The following is a 20,916-nucleotide window of genomic DNA, read 5'->3' on the forward strand; positions in this document are numbered from 1 at the left end:
GTTTTCTGTACGGCCCCGAGGCTGCTCTGCCGTATGGTGGGAGCTCGGCAGGTCCCTGAACAGCCCCACAACACAGGCAGCAGAGCCGGTTGGGAAATGGTCTTTTGTTTCTGCAAAAATTATGATGAAAATAACTCTTGTTTCGTTTTTTTCATTGAAATTTTTCTGCAAAAGAACTTTTTCCCCAAATTTTCATCAAAAAACTGAAAAATCCTAATTTTTTGGCCAAAATCTGGATTTTTTTGTTTTGTTTTCAGATGTTTTACAGAAATATTTTGATTTTGGGGCTGAAAACTTTCAGGTTTTGTTTTGACATTTGAGAAGCTGAAGAATGTTGTTGGCAACCGATACATCCCATGGAGGTTTCCGTGTTGACAACAAAACCATTTTTCATAGGAGGGGGAAAAAAGATTTTGAATGAAAAACGTAGACCAGCCATAATGGGGAGTGCAAAGGTAGCTTAAAGTCCTCTTTATCCCCTATCTGCATTCTCTGTCCCTCCCTCAAGTGCCGCAAGGGAGCAACTGGGAATTGGGCCCATTCCTTCTGGGCATTTGGGGCATATCAGGGATGAAGATACCAGTATTTAATGTGCTGTAGTGGAGATGGACCTCAATCCGAACCCAAATCCCCCTCACCAGTTGGGGGCATTCTGATCCATTTCTGGACCAGGCAGCTCTAGCCACATTTCTGCAGTCATAGTCCAAGTGACTTTGTCCTTTGCTTAGTGGCTCCGGTGCGCCTTCGTCTCCATTTCAAATGATCATTTAAGCCTGTTCAGTGCTGTGTTGGAATGGTAATGACTGAAAGTTGATGGGGTGAGGGTGGGGAGGGCGTTTCGCCATTCATGGTGGCGTAGGTTTGGTGTTCTTAATTCAGTTCCCAGGGAACAGGCATCCATTGAGCCACAAATTGCATTTGTCACAAATTGTTGACAGTTTCCACAGACGGACGAAGGGTTGAACTGGCCTGAACTCCCCTTTCACCCTGTGGATGAGACTGTGTAGCCAAATTCCTAAAAGAACTCATATTAACATCAACCTGAGGTTTTGTCTCCCTCTAGTGACTGGACCTTGTAAGGAGGTTTGAGTCCGCTATTGCATTTATGGACCTGGGCTTTCAGCTCAGGCAGTAGAGCTTTGTGCTTTTGAATCTGGAGGTCCCAAGTTCAGACTGCACAGATAACCAGAGCAGGGTGGGTGGGTAAGGAGATGGGGACAACCCATTCTCTCAGGTCAAAGACCCACCTCAGCAGATAATAATAAAGCCTGACACTTGCAATGTGCTTGTCATCCAGGGATCTCAAAGCACTTTATGGAAGTGGGCAGATATTATTATTCCCTCTTCACAATTGCGAGGGGACAGATGGGGGAGGTGGTGGAGCCCAGGGCCATGTTACGGAGAAGTTATCAGTCACGGAGTAGAGCCAGGTGTATTCGTTATCAGTGTGGTGGTCTGACTACTAGGTTAAGCTGCCTCCCTTGGCATCTAGCTTCTGTTGTGGGGAGGGACAGGAGGGATCATTTAAAGGAAAAGGTTTTTTCAATCTTGAATTCTTGCATCTCCTTTCTTCTCTCTCCCTGCAGCTGATAGTTGAAAAGACAACTGACTACCCTTCCGCTGAATACTCTCTGGTGGAGGATGTAGCCCTCCACTTCACGTGTTTGATGGACAGACTGAACGAGCAGCGCCTGTTTCAGCCAGACCTGTGCGACGTGGACATCGTCCTAGTTCAGCAGAAGAGCATCTTCCCTGCCCACAAGGGGGTCCTTGCCGCCTACAGCCAGTTCTTCCACTCTCTCTTCACCCAGAACAAACAGCTGCAGCGGGTAGAGCTCTCCCTGGAGGCCTTGACTTCCCAAGGCCTCCAGCAGATCCTCAACTTCATCTACACCTCCAAGCTGCTGGTGAATGCCTGCAATGTGCAGGACGTCCTGAACGCCGCCGCCGTGCTGCAGATGAACAACATTGCCTCGTCCTGCCAGGAGCTCATCAACACCAGGTCCCTCAGCCTGGCCATGGCCAGTAACATGGCCCTGCCCCCCGATGCCTGCGGCAACGCCGTCCCCCCGCCGTACTACTGCGAGATTAAGCAAGAGGTGGACTCTCCGCATCCCAAGATCTACGCCCGAGAAGGTACTGATCCCTACTCGGTGCGAGTAGAGGACAGGGTGGGTGGAGGCGGCAACCAGCACCTCCCAACCGTGGCTGCCAAGCAGTATTACAAGGAGGAGAAGGACGGTGGCCTGGCCAGCATGTGTAAAATAGAGGGTGGGGAGTCAGAGGAGGATCTGGACAGCCAGGGCTCTTACAATCGGGAGCAGATCATTGTGGAGGTGAACCTCAACAACCAAACCCTCAATGTCTCCAAGGGGACGGAAGGGAAGCCCACCGCCAATGAAGCTGCCGCCATGATCACCCGACCAGACGGGGATGGACGTGACACCGAGGAGGAAGGGGAGGAGGAGAATGAGGAAGTGGGGGAGGAGGAGGAGGATGCTGAGGTGGGGGAGGAGGAAGAGGAGGAGCACAGCGAAGAGGAAGACCTGGAGGAGACCACCGAGGAGGAGGAGGAGGAAGAGGAGGACGACGAAGAGGTGTCTGAAGTGAAAAGGGAAAAATCTGGGCAGCCCCGCAGGGGGAGCAGGTCGTCCAAGGCCACCAAGTCCACCATGTCCACCAGGTCCCAGGATCTAGCCAAGGTGGTGGAGGAAGAGGAGGGCCAGCGTGGTAGGAAGAGGAAAAAGGAGCAGGATGGGCTGGGCCCAAAAGTCAAGCTGGAGGAGAAGCAGCAATACCCCTGCAAGAAGTGCCCCCGCGTCTTCAACAACCGCTGGTACTTGGAGAAGCACATGAATGTCACCCACAGCCGCATGCAGATCTGCGACAAGTGTGGCAAGCGCTTCCTGTTGGAGAGCGAGCTCCTGCTGCACCACCAGACGGACTGCGAGAAGAACATCCAGGTGAGCCGCCGTCATGCCCCGCCTGGCCCCAGAGCGCTGCAGAGGGGCCTGGGCGCTCTGTGCCACTGCCTGGTGACATGCCAGAGGTATGCGGGAACTGGGCATGGTACTCTCCCAACAGAGCCTCAAGTGATGCTCCAAGTACTCTGAGATTGCGGCTGGTGCTCCTTATGGCAGAGGGGTCTGTGTGTGTTGTCCTGGGCCTCGAGTGGTACCAGATCTTACTTTGGCTCCCAGTTACCCAGCACAGCCCGATTCCTAGTGGGTGAGGAGGAGAGGCAATAAGTGATCTACACTGCATGGCTCTGACCACCTTATAACAGGAACAAAAATACTGAGGTATAGTAGAGGTGTGGCCCAGGATACTTCTGTGTCCTGTGGGGTTACTATAGCCTTCTGAGCAATTGCTGGAGAGCTTTGTATTTTAAACAAGGCAGAGGTGGGGCTCTGTCCAGTTTTCCTGACTGAAAGACTTGGGGAGCTGGGGGGTGGGGCTGTCCCTAAATAACAGGGTCTTTGAGTGGCAGGAATAAAAATATAAACATGGGGGTGAGGGTAGCGGATAGGGAATTGAAAGGATCCTGGAAGCTACATGCTCTGAAATGCTGTTAAAGGGACTCATAATGAGGATTAAAGGATTGGCTTAGTGTCAGAGAGCACTGGTGTGGCACCTTATGGAGCGTGGGCTGTGGGCACAGAGAGAATATGGCATAGAAAGTTAGGAGACGTAAGGCTGTGATGAATGGCTGGCGCCAATGTGTTTGAAGCCCGTGTTAACCGTGGCATTGCAGGTACATAGCTCTGACACCAGAAAACATCCCACCTCTCTGATATCAGACCCATGGGAGCTTTCTTACTTTAGGGCAGTGGTTCTCAACCAGGAGTACACGTACCCTGGGGGTACCCAGTGGTCTTCCAGGGGGTACATCAACTCATCTAGACATTTGCCTAGTTTTACAACAGGCTACATAAAAAGCACTACCGAAGTCAATACAAACTAAAATTTCATACAGACAATAACCTATTTATACTGCTCTATATAGTATACACTGACATGTAAGTAATATTTATATTCCAATTGATTTATTTTATAATGATATGATAAAAATTAGAGAGTAAGCAATTTTTCAGTAATAGTGTGCTGTTACGCTTTTGTATTTTTATGTCTGATTTTGTAAGCAAATAGTTTTAAAGTGAGGTGAAACTTGTGGTACGCATGACAAATCAGGCTCCTGAAAGGGGGATAATAGACTGGAAAGGTTGAGAGCCACTGCTTTAGGGTGTTAACAAATGTCAGTTGTAGAACTGCAGTGCCAATTGCTGGAAAGAAACTAAATTGCAGCACTGCAGCGAGTGGACAGTGGTGTACATCCTCCTGTTATTGTGTAAACGTGAAATATGAGCAACAGGGAATCAAGGAAAATGCTGGGTTTCTGTTACCCCAAACCACTCAAGCATTTCTCTCCTGTTCTGCAGTCACTGCCCCCTGGCCCCCAGTGCGTTACACTGAGACACAAGGAAATTCCTTATCTACCAGTGTGAGTGTCTGAGCAGCAATGGGTTTGTCTGGTACAACTGGAACCTCGAGCAATAATGTCCAAGGATTTTATCAGGGTTCTTTAATATGTAGATATGAGGAAAAAGTAAAGCTGATTTCTTTGTGTATACGTACATGTATACACACACACATAGCATAACCCCACAAACAAAGCACAGCCCCCTCCCAACACACACCCAGCACAACCCTTGTATCCAAATGCCTGATCCAAGGAACTGCTAGCAGGTCTGTTTCCGATATTCCCTCCCAATTTACCCAAATACATGCAGTGTCACTCAATCAGTTCAGATAATCCATGATGCTACTGTATATAAGTACTTATCTAACGTTTCTTGTCATTTTTATACATGTACTTAGGCCTTGCCTATAGTAGAAACATTGCACCAGTTTATTCAAATTGATTTTAAAAATCAGTCAATCCATCCAGTTAGATACAAACTCCTAACACAGACACACTTCAGCCAATTTAACCCTGTCTTAAATTGATTTAGCTTAATTTGGAAATTTGCTGCGTGAGATAAAACAGCTTTAATTCTTGCTGTACATCGGTTTAGCTTTTGTGTCGACTCATTTCTGAATTCAGCTAACCTAGTTTAATCCTTGCTTAAATCGCTTTAAGTATGTCTGCTTTAGAGGTTTGTAACAATTTAACTAGATTTAATGGATTCTTAAAATAGATTCAGTTAAACCAATGCAACTTTTCTAATATAGACCAAGTGTTCTTTAAGACAGGTTTCAGAGTAGAAACCGTATTAGTCTGTATTCACAAAAAGAAAAGAAGGACTTGTGGCACCTTAGAGACTAACACATTTATTTGAGCATAAGCTTTCGTGAGCTACAGCTCAAGTTTATGCTGAAATAAATTTGTTAGTCTCTAAGGTGCCACAAGTCCTCTTTTTCTTTCTTCTTTAAGAGTAATTTATTGGCTGGCTGCTACATTGGTACGTAACAAGTGACATGAATCAATCAGAATCCAGGAAAAGTTTAATAATACTGAATGCTGCCGCTTCATTGGTTAAGCAGTAAAAGTGTGCATTTTTAAAAAATTCTCCAATGAATCTTCTAATCCATGTTGAACTGACAGCATCATACAAATGTCATTTTTTAAATATATATGAAAACCCTAGACAGTCCCATGTTATTCTTCCAGTGCTTGAGTGATTTATTTTTAAATTAATCCAGGTCTGATTTTGTGTGGGTTATCCCTAAAACTATAGCTATGGGCCATCAGGTTGGTGAAGCCGCCTAAAATTCAAACTCTTGCCCTTCCACTACCCACGTGTGAGGAATACTGAGGGATAAGGACTTGGCGTAAAAGACGCAGGAAGTATAGGAGCGCAGAAGGCTTCAAATAAGATAGGTTCACTCTAAGCATAAATAACATTGCTTATAACCAACTTCTTGTGTCGATATTTCTGGGGGAAATAGGGAGGCTTAGTATAGGCCCACCACGGTTGCGAACCTCCCGCAATGGAGAAGCCCCATCAGAAGGAGAAAAAATAAATGGTCCATAGTTATGGGTAAGGCTGCGATTTAGTCACAGGTATTTTTATAAAATCATGGACAGGTCATAGGCAATAAACAAAAATTCACGCCCCTGACCTGTCCATGACTTATACTATAAATATCCCTGACTAAATCTTGGCGGGGGGGGGCACGCCGGGGAGTTGCTGCTGGGGGGAGAGGCGGGGCCAGCCATGACACCAGTGGCCGGGGGCTGCCGGAGTAACGCTGCTCTGGCCACCCTGGAGATCGCTGCTCAGGTGGTCCCCGGAGCCAGCTGCTTGGGTTCAGCCACACTGGCCTTGACAGAAGTCACAGAGGTCGCAAAAAGTCACAGAATCTGTGACTTCCGCAACCTCCATGACAGACACAGAGCCCTAGTTATGGGCCACGTTCTGGTATCCTTACTCAGGTTGAAGCGTACTTTATCCCAAGCATTCCTATTGAAGTCAGCAGGCCAGATCGTCACCTTTTGTAAGTCAGCATAGCTCCATTGAAGTCAATAGCTACATCAGCTCCACCAGCTAAGGTTCACACCCATTTGCATCCACTCGTGGAGTAAGGCACTGCTCAATGTGAGTTCGAATATCCGAACCTGGTCCTAAGGTCCTGAAACTGAACTTAAAGCAGAATGTAAATTTCTGTGTACTGTATGAATTATACACACAAAAACCTAAAATATTAATATTGCATTAATTTATTAATTAAAATATTAATATTAAAATATAACAGTTGCAATCTCCATCATTCAAAAATGTCAGAATGTATGCGCTTTGGTACAATCTTTTTAGATGATCAGATACCGTTTTTTTCCCACAGGACCTTTGCCTCATTCCGTGCACAGGATAGTTATTCAATATTTGGTTTTCTCCTCATTGTTCAGCATGCACCCCTGTATTATTTTACTTACACTATTCAAACCCTGCTATGAAGATGAAATCATTAATGCCCTTATGGGCTTTTCTGTGGCCTGCATCACTGTCTATCCAAGTGCTTCACAGACAGTCAACAGTCTATCTTCCCATCACCCCTGGGAGGTGAAGGGATGGTATTATTCCCATTTTACAGATGGGGCATTAAGGCAGAGCGAGATTAAGGTTAAAAGTTTTCAGTGATTTTGGGCAACCAGTTTGAGGCAGGTAGGACCTGATTTTTCAGAGTAGTTTGCATTAAATAGCAATTTATGTGTTCAGGGCACAGCTCCCATTGACTTCACTGGCAACTGTGAGTGCTCAACACTTCTGCCAATCTGAAGATGACACCCAGGAAATGAGGACACACAATTAGTGACTGCCTGTGAAAAGTTTGATTGAAGTGATTTCTTCAGCATCAGATAGGAACTGTGCAGGGATAGAATCCAATTTCCAGGGCAGCATTCAACTGCCTTAATATTGTAACCATGGGTGAGTCTACACTGCAATTAAACACCGTAGCTGGCCTGTGTCAGCTGACTCAGGCTCGTAGGGCTTGGGCAGCAGGGCTGTAAAATTGCAGTGTTGACATTTGGGCTCAGGCTGGAGCCTGAGCTCTGGGACCCTACGAGAGGAAGATTCCCAGAGTCCAGACTCCAGCCTGAACTGGAATGTCTACACAGCAATTTTTGCCCCACAGCCTGAGCCCTGAGCATGAGTCACCTGACACGGGCCAGCAGCGGCCATGCTGCTGGTCTTTTGTTCCAGTATAGATGTACTCAATAAGGCAGAAGTCCCGTGGAAAAAATGGTAGATGATCATGTAATTAAAGATTGTATCATAATGCATACGCACAAAGGAACAGAATTAAAATTGTACAGACAACCTTAATTCTGGCATTTCCTAACTTTTGAGTGCTGGACTTCAACCAAAATTACCACTTTTCTGAGAATTTTCAGGCAAATATTTTGATTAGTTTGAATTTAAACTAATCTATTTTATAAATCTACATACAATTGTGCATGTGAAGGATTTTGCCTGGTACTGTTTTCTTGTACAGTTGAGCCATTTTTTTTAAAATCTTAGTGAAAATCTATAGAAGTTTTTGTGATAAAATAAGTATTTTGAGCGAATTTATGTTCTTTCTGTGTCTGACAGTGATACTAAGCTTGTACAGCAGTGAGACGTTCAGTTCTTTGATCTGTGGGTTGAGGGGAAATAACATTGTGGAATATGAAGAGTGCTGTGACATTGTGCCAGGTTGGGGAAATTACAAACATCTAACAGAAAGGAGGTTAGAGAGTAGGGCTAGTTGAAAACACGTGGATGACATTTTTTTTCAACAAGAAATGGCTTTCTGAATAATACGAATGTGTTGGACAGTGCTCAGAGCATAACTGGGATTGTGTAGTTAATGAGGTTGTTCTCTGTGGGACATCCAGAAGCTGCAGAAGTTGTGTAGTGAATGAGGTAGGGGACTGCAGGAAGAGAAAGGAGGGTCTTGTGGCTAAGGCAAATACTGCTCTGAAGAACTGGAATCAGTCCCTGTCTCTGCTACTGAGTTACTACATGATGCTGGGCAAGTCACTTAAACCAAACTTCCCAGGTGGACATTGTGTCGTCTTTAGTTCTTTCTTTCTGGGTTGTCCACCTAGAGACACTTGGGGCATGACTTACCGAAGTGCTGAGCACTCCCAGTCGGAAGTCAGTGGGAGCTTTGCTTTGAATGTATACAGTGCTGCTAGCTAATGCAGGGGAAGGAAGGATTGTTCTCGGAAAGGGCTGAGCTACGCGTTGTGGCCAGAGCGCTGAATGCTGAAGACAAGCTGTGAAAGCACTCTGGTAGCGTGCAGGCCTGTTGAAGATCCAGGGAGAAATATGGGGAACTGAAGCAGCAGACACATCTGATACCAGCCCTGAATGGATTCCACAACATTTTACACCCATGACTAACGGATGTCGAGTGAGGCTGGGCAGCGAGTTGGGCAGTAAAGGGAGAACAGTTTTCTCTCCACCCTGAGAATGCAGATACACTGGGATTGACAGAATAAAATGGCCAAAACTAGGGTTAAGCCCGAATGTTAGATTTACCACATTGGTGATTACACAAAGTGCTCTGGGGTCTTCGGTGACCACATATGTTTGATTTTACAAGCCGCATCCAAATTACACCATGTTCCCCCTCTGCTGGGGCTTTGATTACCTTGGTGGGTCAGTACTTTGACACGTCTTTCGGCAGTCTCCAGACCTTGGAGGTTTCCCATCCAAATGCTGGCCACGTCCAACCCCGTTTAGCTTCTGTTCTCACCAGCCCTGGCGGCCAGAGGTGGCATGGCAGCGGAAGCCGACTGAGCTGGCACTGTGAGAAGCAGAGAGTGGATTAATCCCTGCAGTTTTGGCCATGCGTTGAGTTCTGTTTGTTAAATGGGTCTTGAAACCAAATGTGCAGTCAGTCTCCTCGGGGAATGTGACGGATACAAGTTTAGGGACGTGACAGGGGTGGGGATTAGCAAAAGGAGAGGGACTTGGGAGGCCAATAAAAGATACCTTCTGCCTGTCAAATGTGAAGGGGTGTTGTGTCCTTGTGTCTCAGTAAATCCTTGCTGCTGGGTAAACACTGCTAAGGGATTATAGCAAGCGGCACTATCCTGTCTCTAACTCCTTCATGGTACAGATGTGCACAGGGACATTGGGATGCTTGATCATCCGAAGTCAGCGATTCCTTAGCAGTCCTGTGACTTGCCTATTCCAAGGGGCAGCTCTTTTCCCCTGGAAAGTTTATCGCCTGGAGGCAGAGCAGAGAGAGCTAGAGCCAGATTATGTCTCTGCGAGCCAATGACTATTGGGTAGGGCTAGTGGGGAAACGCACGTCGTTCCTGAGCAGGGTGGAGCAAGGTGATGTGCCTGTGCATGGCTTAGTGTCTCTAGGGGGGCAGCATCCTGAGCAGCTGTTGCGATGGGGCAGCTCGTATCTTTGCTCTTCCCTGTTGAGCAGCAGCAGATCTCCAAGAGACAGAGGTGTTGCAGGGAGTGGTGTGGTAATCCAAGAGGGGCACTCTTCCCTGGGCGGTTGGTGCTGAGCCAGCGCCCAAGCATGGCAGTAGAAGCATTGTGCCAAGAGAGGCCCTCGTCTGAATGTGACATAAAACTGAAGCTGTGGCCAACTGGCCATTAATGATCCCAAGGCAGCTTTTTGGTCAGATTCCCCTGAGCTAACTATATTCAGCCTCAGTAAATCCCTCCTGCAGTGACAAGTGGGATCAGTATTCTGGTGTTATACTGTGTTGAACATCTCATCCCCCGACCCAGAGAAGGCTGCAATTCAGCGTGAGGACGAAGTGCTCCCTGCGTGTCCTGTCGCAATGAGTGGGGCTTGTCATGAAAGAGTTTGGTGAAACTGTATCAACTCCTCCCCTGCTCGCTCTGGCCCTCAGCGACGGTGCTGCTCATTCACACTGTCATTCCCCTTTGTGGTGACGGCTCCCCATGAAAGCGTCAGGGGTGAAGCCTCGCCCAAGGCGAAGCCTCGCTCATGGGGCCTGACAGGTCAGTTCCAGCCAAGTCCCGTAACGAATGAAATCTGGAGCTGCAATGCCTGCTCCTGCAGGAGGGCTGTAACCTGTAGGGCAGCGTGTGATAAGGGGCAGATTTAGGACTTTGTGGGCTTCTTCGTGATCCGGTGCTAGCTGGAAAGGCAGCGAAGGACACCTGAGCGTGCGCTGGGCTCTGATTGCGAGGCTATAGGCGGTTGAGCATTATTAGTTACATTACGGTAGTGCCTTGGAACCCCAGTCAAGGATCAGGGCTCGCATTGTGTTAGGTGCTGTATAGGCAGGTAACACAGACAGTCCCTGCCCCAGAGAATCCATGGTCTTGGCGATTCTGCACCCAGCTGATGCTGATGTCTTGCTGGACTCCTTTGGGATGGCTGCTGATTTCATGCTAGGTCTGAGCCAGCATGGGAGCTGGTAGGGCCTCAGGGGAATACAATGAGCTTGCATGCAGCAGGAGACTAGCACTGGCTGAACACATTGCAAGCTGGGATACCACCAGCCCCAGCTGGCAGGCAGCCCCAGGGAATCTAGTGCCCAAGGACAAGCTGATCCTGGTGCAAGTTCCACACTGTAGTGCAGCTAGCAGCTGGAAGGGTGTCTCCAGGCTCTCTCCGTCCTCTGCCTTCCCCCTCCCTAGAGTATGTACAGCCAGGGAAGAAACTGGCACTAGCCTGAAGCTGAAGAGAAAGAAAGGCTGAGCCAGGCCAGGCTAGGAGGTTCTGGCTGAGGTTTGCTCAGTCTTTCTGTTCATTTGAATCGAAAGCGAAGCTCAGAGGGATCCTAATCAATCCTGCAAACACTACTGGGTTTTGGGTCGATGGCCCCCCAGCATTGCTGATGGTTTGAAGACACATAGCCTATGACTTACGTTCAGAAAGACACCCCAGGCTTGCTGGGGTCTAGGATATCCATCCCCCTACCCACATGCTGCTGCTGCTGCTTAGTCAGTTCACCGTAACTCTCTTTGCCTCTCTGCTTGCTAAAGTAAAGACGGTAGCGTCCTCTGCCCAAGGGAGGAAAGGGAGGATCCACACAACAGCAGATGCTCAGCCCCACCACCACGCATGTCCCACTCCCTGGGATCCAGCCCTCATGCATCAGGATCTGGATCTACAGCACAGGGCCTCAGCTGCACTATGTAAACGAGGGCTGGTCAAGAATTTTCCATCAAAACTTTTTTGATCGCAGATTGGATGTTCCACTCAAGCCGAACGAATGCTTCTGGGTTTTTCAGCCAAAGGTCACCGTTTTCTGAGAGACAATGTCAAGAAACTCGTTTGTTTTCATTTTTGTCAAAAATGTTCCGGGGTTATCCCATTTCCCGAACTGCTCTGCTACAACCACATCGCCCCCATTGGGGTAGCCAGCTCCATTGGCTGGTGCAGAACGGCTGGGCTGAGGTGTTGCTCTTCCATGCACTCTCCTGCTCCGCTGGAGCGCGGTTGACCTTGTATGACACAAGTGGGCAAGAGGAGTGCGATTGTTAGGAGTGCAAGGGGAGGTGCATAGAGTGAAAAAATTCTGTCCGCACCCCCTATTGTACCCACCCACTGTAAGGCGACAGTTTGTCCCATGATGCTACGTTTAATTTTGTAAGCTGGGGCTGTATATTTTCCCCTTCTGGCATATTTCAGCCCCTGTCTTATTCCTTTCTTCCCTTGCAGTGTGTGACATGCGGGAAAGCGTTTAAGAAACTCTGGTCTCTCCACGAACACAATAAAATTGTCCATGGCTACGCGGAGAAGAAGTTCTCCTGCGAAATCTGCGAGAAGAAATTCTACACCATGGCACATGTGCGGAAACACATGGTTGGTGAGTGGATGGGTGTTTGTGCTGGGGCTGCAGGGGCATCACGCTTAATGGAGATGCAGTTTAACCCTGCCCTCAGACTGCGCTGAAGAGTTTTCCCACTTATCTCTTAAAAAACTGAAATTAGAGCTGGGCAAATGACAGATTTTTCAGTTCAGTGGCAGTTCTGAAAAGTCGGGAAAAAATAGATTCCGGTTGAATTAAATGTTTCATTAGACAAAATCAGACCGTTTCAATTCTGACCATTCTTAATGTACTTGAAATTTTTAAATAAAATTTGTTTCAAGACAAAACATTGAAACGGTTTGGTTAAAAAATGTCTAAACAAAATGTTTTCATTTTTCTGAATTGCTTTCAAATGATTAGTTCAGCAAAACTGACACCTGAATTCGTGAAACGTTTGGGTGTTGTCAAACCTGCATTTTTGCTTGAAAAAAAAGAATGGCCAAAAAATTTCACCCTGCCCTGCTCTAAATGAAATGTACGTGTTCTCCAGAACTAGTTTATGGAGGAGATGAGAGACGGATGTTTTAGAGACAATGCTGTTTTCCTTATGCTAATAAAGTTCCTCATTTAGTGTTAAAAGAAAGCAACTCTTATGGTGAGTCTTTACCATTGGCAGGTTGTCACACTTTCAGGGTAACTGCACCTGTACTTTCCCTCTGAGATCCACTTCAGGAGTGCCCAGTCTGGTCTCCGGCCTCCAGTTATCACCTGTCTCTGGGCAGGAACCCTTGTCCCACTCCCTTCTGACTGGCGGTTTATGGCTGCACAGCCCCCTGGCACACAGCCCCTTATGATATCTCCAGCGGATCTGACAAACACCGAGTCCCCCACTGTTTAGTTTCTCTCCAAAGACAATGACGGTTTTTGTTTGTTTTTTTTTACTGGTGACCACACAGCTCTTCCAAAGCAAAGTACATTTATTCTTAGGGTAAAAGCATCACCAAGAAAACATATACAAAACAATAAAAAGATTTAAGCACTCACCAAACATACCAGGAATCACCCGTGTTCCACATGGAGGGTGCGGTAGTTTTTCCAGTCCTTCCACCAGGTTTGGGGCACCCTAAGACCAAAGATCCTGTCTGTCTGCTGAATCAAAAGAAAGCCTCTTTAAACTCAACCTTTTATACCCAAAGTCTTGCTTTGTCTCCCAGCCTCCTGAAAACAGGTAAAATCAGTTGCTCCCCCAGTGCCCCAGGAGCTCAAGCTTCAAAGGCTAGGAATCTACATAGCCAGCTTTGAGATTTTGCATAAATCACTCTCTGGTGATTCCATATTCTGCAGGAAACAAACTCAACAGGCCAAGAACACTCAAATACACGTTGCCTGTATCTGTGCAGAGGGCTATGAATAGTCTATAGTTCATAGTGTTTGGTCCATCTCAAAAGAATGGCTTTTTGAGGTTTTCCTGATTAAATCATAAAATACAATATGTCCGCCCCAAAGATGCTTCATGTAGTTGCAATATCTGTCACAGGTCTCAAGTGGCTTGTGACAGAATTTAAGTGGGGGTCTGCTCAGAAAAGTGACTATATAAAAGGGAACCTTTCTTTCCAATGGCTCTCAATCAGAGTCAGAGGAAATTGAGGCAGGATGAGCTTTTGGTGCTTATTAGCCCTGCAGAGCCAACAGAGTTATGCGAGGGGGAGCTAGGGTCTCTTCCTCCTTGTGCATGATCAACAGGATTGTTAATTAAGTTACATGGTCAAAGGCTGCTCTTCAGTCATTGAGGACAGTGGGGCTTGAAAGGAATAAGAGCAGGCAAAATTTGGCCTGCTCGTTATATGCATGAGAAGGAAAGAATCCAGCTGGACTCTGAGATCCCAGGAAGGGTTTTCAGGGCTGTTGGTTAGGAAAAAACCTCTTTACTGAGCAAGTTTGACCTGGATTTATTGAAAGACTGTAGTTACTACTCTTTTTAATAAAGAGAAACAAAATAGGAGACAGCATAATTTTTTGTTTCATAAATATTGAAAGAGAGGGTGATGAATACAAACGTTCAGAGAATACAGTGGTGGCTGGGCAGCGCGGCCAGTGAGTTATGGGAGGTGTGTGTATTGTTTCACAAAAGTTATCACTGTTTTTTAAAAATCACTTCATGCCATTTGCCCCATCTTTCTGAGCTAGCTCAGCTGTTAATCTAACACAGACGTTAAATAGCTCCATTTCTCGTTCATTCACATGGCAGACCTCGGAGGCGTGAAGTCCAAATCGCCTTGCTTTGGCATGCCAGCAATGGGCTCCATCTGGCGGGAGCACTGGGGTGTTCTCACTATTACGGTCACGTTGTATCACCTCCCCCTTCAGGTCTTATTGCCTTTTTGTCTTCATTTGTAGCTCACACCAAGGATATGCCATTCACATGTGAGACGTGTGGGAAGTCATTCAAACGCAGCATGTCCCTGAAAGTCCATTCTCTTCAGCACTCTGGAGAAAAGCCTTTTAAATGTGAGGTAAGAGAAGAAATTCTGCAGACACCCCCTCCACAAAAAAAATCCCTCCCCCCACACCCTCAACATGGTGAGTCACCTGCTTTCTGCTGGAGACTTCCAGTCTGAAATTAGCACACACTCATGCCTGGCCCCCACCACAAGCCCTTCTGCATCTGAACCCTTTTGTGCTAATCTTTTCGATTTCTTGTAACCCAGAGGATCTTTCTGTCATCCAAGCCTCTCCATATGCTTAACAAAGGCTAATTTAGCCTTCCATAAGGCCCCTGGGAAGGAGCTAATACCTAACGAACCAGCTAGTCATCACCAGGGATCCTAGTTTTTCCATGATAAAAAACCCAAAATTCTCTAATTAAAAAAAGCTAGGGCTGTCAAGCGATGAAAAAGAATTAATCACACTGTTAAACAATAATAGAATACCATTTATTTAAATATTTTTGGATGTTTTCTACGTTTTCAAATATATTGATTTCAGTTACAACACAGAATACCAAGTATACAGTGCTCACTTTATATTTATTTTTGATTACAAATATTTGCACTGTAAAAACCAAAAGAAATAGTATATTTCAATTCACCTAGTATAAGTACTGTAGTGCAGTCTCTTTATAATGAAAGTTGAACTTACAAATGAAAAATTATGTACAAAAAATAACATCATTCAAAAATAGAACAATGTAAAACTTTAGAACCTGCAAGTCTACTCAGTCCTACTTCAGCCAATCGCTCAGACAAACAAGAATGGTTACAATTTGCAGGAGATAATGCTGCCCATGTCTTGTTTACAATGTCACATGAAAGTGAGAAGGAGGCATTCGCATGGCACTGTTGTTGCTGGTGTTGCAAGATATTTACATGCCAGATACACTAAAGATTCATATGTCCCTTCATGCTTCAACCACCAGAAGGACATGCATCCATGCTGATGATGGGTTCTACTCGATAACGATCCAAAGCAGTACAGACAGGTGCATGTTCATTTTCATCATCTGAGTCAGATGCCACCAGCAGAAGGTTGATTTTCTTTTTTGGTGGTTCAGTTTCTGAGGTTTCCGCATTGGAGTGTTGCTCTTTTAAGACATCTGAAAGCATTCTCCAAACTTTGTCCCTCTCAGATTTTGGAAGGCACTTCAGATTCTTAAACCTTGGGTTGAGTGCTGTATCTATCCTTTGAAATCTCACATTGGTACCTTCTTTGTGTTTTGTCAAATCTGCTGTGAAAGTGTTCTTAAAACGAGTATGTGCTGGGTCATTATCCAAGACTGCTGTAACATGAAATATGTGGCAGAATGCAGGTAAAACAGAACAGGAGACATACAATTCCCCCCCAAGGAGTACAGTCACAAAATTAATGCATTATTTTTTTAACGATCATCATCAGTATGGAAGAATGTCCTCTGGAATGGTGGCTGAAGCATGAAGGGGCATACGAATGTTTACCATATCTGGCACGTAAATACCTTGCAATGCCAGCTACAAAAGTGCCATGTGAATGCCTGTTTTCACTTTCAGGTGACATTGTAAATAAGCAGTCAGCAGTATCTCCCGTAAATGTAAACAAACTTGTTAGTCTTAGCGATTGGCTAAACAAGAATTAGGACTGAATTTGTAGGCTCTAAAGTTTTACATTGTTTTGTTTTTTGAGTGCAGTTATGTAACCAAAAAAAAATCTACATTTGTAAGTTACACTTTCACGATAAAGAGATTGCATCACAGTACTTGTATGAGGTGAATTGAAAAATACTATTTCTTTTGTTTATCATTTTTACAGTGGAAATATTTGTAATAAAAATTAATAATATAAAGTGAGCACTGTACACTTTCGTATTCTGTGTTCTAATAGAAATCAATATATTTTAAAATGTAGAAAAATATCCAAAAATATTTTAAAAATTTCAGTCGGTATTCTATTGTTTAACAGTGCAATTAATTGCAGTTAATTTTTTTGAGTTAATTGCATGAGCTAACTGCGATTAATCGACAGCTCTAAAAAAACCCCATACATATCCGGGTTTTTCTGTGATTAAAATGAAATCTCATGGCCTGAGCCCCGCCATCCGGGGCTGATTGCCCGAGCCCCTCCAGATTCTCTGTAAAAATGCAAATTCCGTGTTTTTCCGCAGCAAACGGATTTCGAGGATCCCTGCTCATCACTAGTGTGAGTGTTCATCACTGCCCCCTTTTGGGTGTAAATTGAATAGCCAACAGTCTCCTTCTAGCCCAGGTAAGCTGTGCTGCTGGAGCAGAGCTCTGTCCCCCATGGTCTATGTGGATGGCCATTCTTGCCATCAGTAGCCATAGCAGGCATTAGACTAGTTACATTAGTACTGTGCTTATTTTACAGGCAGGGAAACTGAGGTCTTATAGGTTCTCATTTGTCCAGACTCTCATGAGTAAATAGCCAGCCTGGGGAAGGAACCCAGGAGTCCTAGCTCTCAGTACTGCATCTTACCCACAGTCCCATTACTTCTGTCTGCTACCAGCTTTCGCTCATTGTCCTGCGGAGCAAGTTAAGGGCTTAAGCCAACCTGTAACTGTTGGGGGTCAGGAAGAAACTTTCCCAGGGGGATAGGTTATCCCATAAAGTACCAACCTGAACTACCCTCTGAAGCAGCTAGTGCTGATCACTGTTGGAGACAGGATATTGGACTAGATGGACAATGAGTCTGATCCAGCTTGGCAATTCCTGTGTTTTGTGGAGGAAAGCAGCGGGATGTTTTGGGGATTGGCATTGAGATACAGAGTTTTACACCTCCCAGGTCACCTGTCCGCAACCACTGGCTGTTTTATGAGGGATCTTTGCCCAGTTCTTATTGGACAGGCATCCATGCCACAAAATCAGCACTGCAACTGGCACTAGTTGCTACCCTCAGTGGATATAGTGTATTTAGATTTTCAGAAAGCCTTTGTCAAGGTCCCTCACCAAAGGCTCTTAAGCAAAGTAAGCTGTCATGGGATAAGAGGGAAGGTCTTCTCATGGATCGGTAACTGGTTAAAAGATAGGAAACAAAGGTTAGGAATAAATGGTCAGTTTTCAGAATGGAGAGAGGTCAGTAGTGGTGTCTGTACTGGGCCCAGTCTTATTCAACATATTCATAAATGATCTGGGAAAAGGGGTAAAGAGTGAGGTGGCAACATTTGCGGATGATACAAAACTACTCAAGCTAGTTAAGTTCCAGGCAGACTGTGAAGAGCTACAAAAGGATCTCACAAAACTGGGTGACTGGGCAACAAAATGGCAGATGAAATTCAATGTTCATAAATGCAAAGTAATGCACACTGGAAAATTATACATATAAAACTATGGGGTATAAATTAGCTTTTGCCACTCAAAAAAGAGATGTTGGTGTCATTGTGGATAGTTCTCTGAAAACAGCCACTCAATAGGCAGTAGCAGTCAAAAAAGTGAACAGAATGTTGGAAATCCTTAAGAAAGGGATAGATAATAAGACATTAATTAATATTAAGATTAATAAGACATTAATATCATACTGCCTCTATATAAATCCATGGTACGCCCACATCTTGAATACTGCGTGCAGATGTGGTCGCCCCAACTCAAAAAAGATATATTGGAAAAGATTCAGAAAAGGGCAACAAAAATGATGAGGGGTATGGAACGGCTGCCATATGAGAGACTAATAAGGCTGGGACTTTTCAGCTTGGAAAAAGGACGACTAAGGGGGGGATATGCTAGAGGTCTATAAAATCATGACTGATGGAGAAAGTAAATAAGTTATTTACTCCTTCTCATAACACAAGAACTAGGGGTCACCAAGTGAAATTAATAGGCAGCAGGTTTAAAACAAACAAAAGGAAGTATTTTTTCACACGACACACAGTCACCCTGTGGAACTCCTGGCCAGAGGATGTTGTGAAGGCCAAGACTAAAACAGGGTAAAAAAAGAACTCAATAAATTCATGGAGGATAGGTTCATCAATAGCTATTAGCCAGGATGGGCAGGATGGTGTCCCTAGCCTCTGTTTGCCAGAAGCCGGGAATGGGTGACAGGGGATGGATCACTTGATGATTAACTGTTCTGTTCATTCCCTCTGGGGCATCCGGCATTGGCCACTGTCGGAAGACAGGATACTGGGCTAGATGGACCTTTGGTCTGATGCAGTATGGCCGTTCTTATGTTCTCATTGCCTGAATGAGCAGAGGGAGCCAAGGATTGAATGGGTACAAGACTGAATGACCATTTCGCCCACTGAGTTGGTCTTCCTGGCTCTGTGTTGAAGCACCTTGAGAAGACAGCATTGGGGATAGTTTGCACCACCTCTGCCTCGGCAGTTGCTACTCGGTGGATGCAAAGAGAGCCCCGCGCTGGAGGCCTCTTCGCTCTGGCGCTCTACCGTGCTTCTCCATAATTGTTTTTTTTAAATGATAACAAACATAACATTGTTTGAATTAAGAACTTGTGGTGCCTAGTGCAGGGCTTTCTCTTTGCTCCAGATCGGAGTGGCTGTGCTAATAGTTGCTTATGTTTCCCTGTTACTGCTCTGATCTCAACTTTGGTGCTCAAATGCAATCCCGTCAAGTGGAACAATCTACAAAGGTTAGTGCAACTGCCCTCTTTTTGTTTTAGGAGTTTTGGTGTAACCCACATTGAAACCAGGATCTTTGTCCCCCCCCTAGCGGCTGGATGACATATAGGCAGTTGTGGACTCCTTCCTTCAAGTTAATGGACCAGGTCCAATAGCTCAGGCAGTTGAGGTTAGTGCTTTTAGATCCAGAGCTCTTAGGTTCAATCCCTGCCAATGACCCACCCAATTGTTACTTAAATGGTCCTGACATCAGTAAAACACTGCTTCTCCATGTGGTTATGGCTGCTCAAACCAATAAGCAAACAAAATCTCTGCCCTGAGGAGCTTACAAACCACTCTACAGCCAACGCAGACTAAGCCATTTGGGTACCAGTGTGAGTTGAAAGCAGAAGAATAATCTTGCAGCGGTAGCTTTGGAAATGGGATTTATATGCCTTTCCATCCATCGCCACTGCTTAAAACTACCTCCCCCTCTTCCCCACCCCTCAGGATATTTTCCCCTAGGATCAGTTGATCTGCTGATTTAGGAAGGTGCACGTCAGCAGCCTCTCTGCGTATGTCCGCCTTGGAGTCGGAAGGTGTAATGTGCACCTCGAGCAGCCATCGCCATGCTAGCTCTGATGGAGCTAGCGTGTTAGACATTGAAGGGTGTCCGTGGAAGCACAAATGGCAGAAGAGGCAAGCCATCTGAGTACGTACTTAGGCTCTCAGACGGGATCGTACATGGGTCAGCGAGCCCCTTCCGCTTTTAGCTCAGCCCAAGAGGGATTCTTTCTGGGAAGCTGGAGCCCTTTCAGGATTTAGTGCACTATGCGTGGCTGAATTATTATTTGACCTATTAATCCTCAAGTCTTTAGGAGAGGTCTTAATAAAAACCGAGCAAGGGCTTAATAAAAGTTGAGTAAAGGCATCAGGGTTTGGCCCCTACTCATAAGCCAAGTTATTTGGAATGTCTCATGATAAAATTTAGTTCATATCTAGGAGTCACTATTCTGCCACTGACTCCTCGTGAACCTTGGGCAAGTCACTTAACCCTTCAGAGCCTCAGTTTCCCCTCTGTAAAACAGAGATCACTACCCATGACTGAGCTTGAATGAGTGAGAGACTGCTGCAGCTGAAAACCTCTCCACTCCTGTTCTGGGCTATTGCTGTTCAGCCACCTGCCTTTGTCTCTCACTTCATCCTCTCCCTTCCAGAACTGCAACGAGCGGTTCCAGTACAAGTACCAGTTGCGCTCTCACATGAGTATCCACATCGGACACAAGCAGTTCATGTGCCAGTGGTGCGGGAAGGACTTCAACATGAAACAGTATTTCGATGAGCACATGAAAACGCACACAGGTGAGAACTCCCCTGACGTCCCACTTCCCCACCCCCAGGTATCAGGGGCACTCTGCTTTAGCTTCTGCCTCCCCCAAGAACATCTTGGGATGTGGAGCAAGGAATATCTCTGCTGGTCCCCTTCCCCCCCCCCCGCCTCAATTCCGGTGTGTCGGGGCAGGTTCTGTTCTGCGACGGGCTGTTCATTGGCACCTGGATAATAATGGGATGGGAACATTAGCGATGCCTAGGAGCTATAGCCGATGAGATCCCGGGATAGCCCTGCTGCTCCGT

General features: G+C 45.8%; 1 protein-coding gene across 2 annotated transcripts in view; it reads left to right on the top strand.

Moving 5' to 3' along the window:
- Positions 1–20,916, top strand: part of ZBTB47 (zinc finger and BTB domain containing 47) — a 54,208-nt gene that overhangs the window by 26,643 nt on the left and 6,649 nt on the right. Inside the window, exons 3-6 of one of the 2 annotated variants that reach the window (XM_043509752.1) lie at positions 1,583–2,963; positions 12,154–12,301; positions 14,642–14,757; positions 20,499–20,643. In XM_043509752.1, the coding sequence (XP_043365687.1) occupies positions 1,668–2,963; positions 12,154–12,301; positions 14,642–14,757; positions 20,499–20,643 (1,705 nt within the window). In that variant the 5' untranslated portion in view covers positions 1,583–1,667. The remainder of the gene's footprint in view (positions 1–1,582; positions 2,964–12,153; positions 12,302–14,641; positions 14,758–20,498; positions 20,644–20,916) is intronic. The other variant, XM_038392610.2, reaches the window with a different exon arrangement.

This window comes from Dermochelys coriacea, chromosome 2 (genome assembly GCF_009764565.3).
Source record: "Dermochelys coriacea isolate rDerCor1 chromosome 2, rDerCor1.pri.v4, whole genome shotgun sequence".
NCBI classification, from domain to species: domain Eukaryota; kingdom Metazoa; phylum Chordata; order Testudines; family Dermochelyidae; genus Dermochelys; species Dermochelys coriacea.